At 57.4% G+C, this 4,408-nt stretch overlaps 1 protein-coding gene across 1 annotated transcript; it reads right to left on the bottom strand.

The window, feature by feature from the left end:
- Nucleotides 1-1,728: 1,728 nt before the first annotated feature.
- On the bottom strand, nt 1,729-3,270 carry UV8b_06067 (uncharacterized protein; the record flags this gene model as incomplete). Its single annotated transcript, XM_043143564.1, has 2 exons — nt 1,729-2,514; nt 2,662-3,270. The coding sequence occupies 2 exons, from the start codon at nt 3,268-3,270 to the stop codon at nt 1,729-1,731; spliced, it is 1,395 nt and encodes a 464-aa protein (XP_042999499.1).
- Between the last annotated feature and the right edge of the window lie 1,138 nt (nt 3,271-4,408).

Genomic DNA, 4,408 nt, shown 5'->3' with positions numbered 1-4,408 from the left:
AAACGGTTCACTCTTACAACAAGGCTCCCCGTCCGCCCCCATCACCACCCACCACAACTTCACCCGGCCCCCTCCTCGCCCGTCCCCGCCCCGTGACCCCGGCCAGGCCTGACCCTCCTCCTCCTCCTCCACCCACCCACCCACCACCACCGCCTCAAGGTGCATGCCCGCCCCCGGAACCGACAACACCCCCCCACACTCCGGCTGCCACATCCCATCCCGCCCAGCTACTCAGCAGGCCCAACAGCGCTCCTGCCCGTCCGCTCGTCGGCGCGCATCGCCGTCGGTCAGAGCACCAGCGCCCCACGCCACCCCTTTGCGACGAGTCCCATCATCCCGGGTCATGCAATGCAGCACGGGCGGGAAAGGGGAAATCCTGCGCTACGACTAGCACCTTGCGACGGTCCAGTCCAGTGCCCTGCGGGGCCGACTCAGACCGTCCGACACGCAGTCCCCGTCTGGCCCCATGATGGGCTTGGCAGGCTTGCCCCCGGACAGGGTGACCGGCTCGGCTGGGAAGGACGGCTGGAAATGATGGCTGGAAAGGATGGCTGGAAGGGCACACCACGGCCTGCAAAACATCTCACAACTGTATTAGCCTTCTCTATTGCTACATGTCGACATCGCGAGACCCCTCACCAAGTGGATGGGAGTTGATAGCCATCCCTGCGCCCAAATCACCAGCAGCCGCGCAAACGGGGATACCGCCGTTGCCAAAGTACACCCAGCTGGCCTTGCAAATCAAATCAAGCAGCAAACAGCCAGATGAAACCAGACCCCTTTCTCGGAAAAAAAACACCCCCCAAAAAAAGACCTTTGTCGAAACAGCGAGCCCACAAAAACAAGATACAGAGAAACATGGCCGGGAAAAGAATCGTGTCATAAAAACCAAAATGTTGGCGCCGTGAGGCAATCCGTCTTCGTAGCAGCAATGGCAAACAACTGGTGGTGCACGAGCCAACGTCGATTAACGTGGCCGAGTATAAGAAATAGAATAGAACCGAACCGCACTGGACCGAACCGAACCGAACCGAACGCGAACAAGCTCAACGTGAACCTGGCCATTACAATTCACGCGGACAAACCCACCCCTCAAGAGCCCCGCCCCAGGAACCAGAGCCTCGGCCACCAGTTGCCAACGGCCTTCCATTCCTCCCATCAAGGCGCGGATGAAGCTGAAATAGCACGCTAGCGCGGGCAGGGCCATTCGAAAGGGAACCACACGGCAGAGGATGATGACGGCGAGAGAGAAACGGGCCAGGGCGACTTGAAGCGGCATACATATTCGCGCTACCCAGGCCGAGGGCAGCATGTTGCCAAACCAATCCGTTGTTGTTTCCAAGTTTCCGTCTCCTGTTGCCACGCACAAGAGCAAACCCTCCTGAACGTCATGCTGGTCCGAAATGGGGATTCTGTCAACAGGAGGCAGGAATTTCAAAGGGTCGCTCAAATTCCACCTCCAAAAAAAGGATGCGCACGAGTTGATCGACTGTCCGGCAGTGTCAAGGTGATGGGCGGGGAAATTCCCCCCCTCGTATGGCTGACGGCAGAGGCGGGGGAAAAAAGGCTGGTGGAATCGGGGTGGTCAAACGAGAGTCTAGAGCGGTATAAAATGCCCAGCAGCGTCAAGATTCTCCCCTTCCACCCCCCGCTTGCATCTGACGCCATTGGCTGTCTCTGGTGTTCTCTTTTGGAAAATTCGGTCTCGTCACGTCAGCGGCGAGATTGTCAACGTGAACCCCTCGGAGGCGATCCCTTGACGTCTCTAGGTCTGTTGAGTCGATCAATCATGCCCTTGTCTATGTCCGACTTGTCAACAAGATTGCTCAAGCTCATCACCGATGTCCCCCCTGGACCGGGTCTCTGGACTTGGGACGGGGTCGAGGTCCCGCTGGAACCGTTCTGCCCCATGGGGGACCGGCCCCCCACTGCTGCTGGGACCTGACTCGCGCTCGTTGTGGGTAGCTGGACCAAGGATGAATTTCGTGGGCTGTGTCTCGAACCAGCGCCGTGGAAAGGAAGGTGATGCGTAACCGTGGCCGGACTACCGTTGTTGGAAGCCTCTGCAGGGGATCTCCGGCGCGGATCATCATCCGGCATGGCGTTTCGTGGAGGAGGGAGGCGGTAACCCTCCTCCTGCTCTTCGGGCGTTCGGCGGCGGCGTCTTCCTGCTACCTGATCATCTGCTGCTCTAGCCTCTCCTGCATAAGGAGAGTACGGCTCGGTCGGAGACTGCATCGGCTGATAGTAGTTTGGACCGGCTGCTGAGATGGGAGGTGGAGGACCGGCTCCTTGTGAATAGTGATGGGAAGCTTGAACAGAGTTGGGTGCCAAAGGCTGACCGTAAGCTCCGAAAAGTTGCGTGCCGGGGGGTACGCCACCAGGAACTGCGGAGACGGGAATAAAGGCCGTTGAACTCGAAGAAGAGACAGGTTGAAAGATGCATTCTTGATTCATGCGAGCGCAATTTTGGCATTTGCCTCCAGGGGCACTCTGGTACCCACTGCATCGAATCTATGGCACGTGGTCAGTCCTGGTACAAGAATCTCGTGTCTTGTTATCCCGAGAAGCCATCTGTCAAAGAAAGAGATGCTCGGGACAATATTTTGTTCCTTGCAAGGGGTAAACGGCAAGAGAAGGAAAAAAACTGGGGGGACAAACCTTGCGCTTCCTGCAATATCTGCAGGCGATGGAAGTACGCTGCCGGGGAGCAGCTTGGGACAGTGCAGATGGCGCGTTTCCTGTTTGAGCGTACTCGGACGCGTACGCGCCAGCATGGGGTCGTGTAAAGCCATTGGTAGGCTGTCCGCCAGAAGGTCCTCGATAGAAGAAAGTGTCCTGGCCATACCCAGCCTCCTGGAGAGCCGGGGGGGCTCTTCGGTCCTCAAAGTAGGAGCCTCGGTGGTCCTGGGCAGGGTACACGGCACCTCGCGGATCTGACGGCGACTGCATTGGTGGTAGGTAGGCTGACGGAGGTTGTTGCCCGCCAGGTGGTGGCGGAAACCCATTCGTGGGGTTGGGAGAAGCAAAACGAGGGTGGTGATGTCCGAAAGTGCGACCACCGGTGGGATTCGCATGGGGCGCGTAGCCGCCAGCTCGGGCATCGTGGATGGAAGGAAGAGTGACAGAGGTAGCCATGCTGCTGACTTTTGATGATTCCGACGCTGAGCGGTGCTGGTCGTCTGCTGTGGGGGGGGGGTAAGGGCGAGCTGAGTGATCCTCGGGAAGGTTGCGCTGAGGATGATCCTGACGATAAAGCTCGTCTGCCATACTATGCCGTCCAAGGGCAAGGCTCGGACGCGGTCTCTGTCAAGGCAGAAGACCAACCGCAAAGGGGACAAGTGCCGAACCGTCTGTCTTTTTGAGATGAATGGATACGGATGTGTCGCCACTTTATAGCTGTGGTGGTTTTGGAGGATGATAGGTTTACCAGTTGCGCCAGATTTGCCAGTTGAATCACCGAGAGTTATCTGCCGACGGTTCGAGTGATTCTTTTTTGTCACTTTTTTTCTGGTATTCGGCTGATCTTTTCTTCTTTTCGTCCTTGTTTCTATTCCCTCCCCCTAGCCCGCTCTTGGGAGGCAGCACGGCGTAAGCAGGTGGCAAGCTGGACGAGTAAATTCGAGCCCGCAGTCTCCGCAGATATCGATCTGACGGGGAAATGCCGGAGGAGCGATGCAAGTAGCCTTTGCAGCGCAGGAAACAAAGTCAAATGTCAGATATTGCAGATGTGAGATATTGGAGGGGGGTGGATGCGCTTTGGCAAGATCTCTGCGCACAGTTGACAGAGGACCGAGAGACGAATTTTGATTCCCAGAGGGTTGCTGCCGAGACGCCACGGGCAAAATTGGCAATTCGAGAAAGCCCCTTGGCAGGCCAGGTCGGAAATGCCGGCGAGTCTGCACAGAAAGTGATGTCGTACAGGCACCAGAGCAGAGCAGGACGCGCCTGGTCCTGGCAAAGACCGGGTTAGTACGACTGCGCTGGTGGAAGAGAGAGGCGGCGTGCTCCTTCTAGCTCTCTCTCTCTCTCTCTCTCTCTCTCTCTCTGGGGGACAACCTGCGGCGAAGCAGCTGGGACAACAACGACTGTCAAGGCAGATGCTGAAGGTGGAGGAGGGCAAGTTGGGGTTTCTGGTGCGGCGAAGCGCGGCGTGGAACATGAAGTCCAGGTGCGAGGCAGCAACCAGCAGGGTCAAGTAGGCGGAAGTAGGCGGACCGAAGGAGGGGGTTAGGTAAGGTGAACGCACAAGGCACAGGAAAAAAGAGAGGCGGCAAGGATACCAGCACGCCAGGGCAGGACAAGTTGGGAATAGACAAGGGAAGAACGCACGAGAGAAAGAAGGCGAAAGTGAGGTGTGTAGAAATTAAAGTAGGAAAAAAAGGCTCGGAAATAGGTTAACGAAGCC

This window comes from Ustilaginoidea virens, chromosome 5 (genome assembly GCF_000687475.1).
Source record: "Ustilaginoidea virens chromosome 5, complete sequence".
In the NCBI taxonomy this organism is placed as follows: Eukaryota; Fungi; Ascomycota; class Sordariomycetes; order Hypocreales; family Clavicipitaceae; genus Ustilaginoidea; species Ustilaginoidea virens.
The sequence above is the reverse complement of the archived record's forward strand: the minus strand, read 5'-3'. Positions and strand labels throughout refer to the sequence as shown.